Here is an 885-nt window from a genome sequence, read left to right as displayed (position 1 = left end):
ACTCGTGAAGAGGAAGTCTTCCTGCCTCCTGGGTCAGTTTCTCTCCACTGTACCACCTAGTGCCCCGCCCCAGGATGACAATGGCCTCCCATGTAATAGGCAGTGCCCTTTACTGAAGCTGGAAAGGTCCAGGAGGGGGAAGCCTGAAGTCGGACTCACTGTGAGAAGAGGGCGGTGGCTCTGATTTCACTGTCCCTCAAGGGCGGGAGCGGCAGCATGGCGGAGAAAGAGCTGGAGGCTGGGGTCACCTACTACCGACTGGAGGAGGTGGCTAAGCACAACTCGGCGAAGGACCTGTGGCTAGTGATCCACGGGCGGGTGTACGATGTCACCAGCTTTGTGGTCGAGCACCCTGGAGGCGAGAAGGTCCTGATGGAACAAGCCGGTCGGGACGGGACAGAGGGCTTCGAGGGCGCCGGACACTCGTCTGATGCCCGGGAGATGCTAGGGCAGTTCTGCATCGGCGAGATCCACCCGAGCGACCGCAAGGCTGTCAGGCCCTAGTCTCACATTTAGCGCGCACAGGCTGCGGGTACCACAGAGGTGTCCCGACCTCCGACCTTCCCCTCCCTCCCCCAAACCCCGAGCTGTCACATAACCTCAGAAGGCAGGAAGAACGTGTGAGAGAGAACTCGCAGGTGGCGCTGTTGGGACGCTGGACCCCTACCCTGTCTTTGGATCCTTCCAATGTGATTCCACCATCCCAAGTCAAAATGGACCAATCCACCTCTCAAATAGGACCAGCCTTGCCTTCTCAGCACTTGCTATGCCTTACTCCCTCCGTGCAGAAGTATCATGTACTACAGCTTCCCTTTCTTTAACCCCTCTTTATTTCTCGAGGTTTTGGTAAATAACTCTTCATTCTCCAGCATTTTCTGTTGACCA

The 885-nt window shown here is 57.1% G+C and overlaps 1 protein-coding gene across 1 annotated transcript; it reads left to right on the top strand.

Annotated features, from left to right (window-relative positions):
• The first annotated feature begins 210 nt into the window (after positions 1-210).
• Positions 211-504, top strand: LOC123252672 (cytochrome b5 type B-like). The gene has a single exon (XM_044681942.1). The coding sequence runs from the start codon at positions 217-219 to the stop codon at positions 502-504; it is 288 nt and encodes a 95-aa protein (XP_044537877.1). The 5' UTR covers positions 211-216.
• Positions 505-885: the final 381 nt, after the last annotated feature.

The sequence above is a fragment of the Gracilinanus agilis genome, chromosome 1 (genome assembly GCF_016433145.1).
Source record: "Gracilinanus agilis isolate LMUSP501 chromosome 1, AgileGrace, whole genome shotgun sequence".
Taxonomy (NCBI): Eukaryota; Metazoa; Chordata; class Mammalia; order Didelphimorphia; family Didelphidae; genus Gracilinanus; species Gracilinanus agilis.
This window is presented reverse-complemented; position numbering and strand designations above follow the sequence as displayed.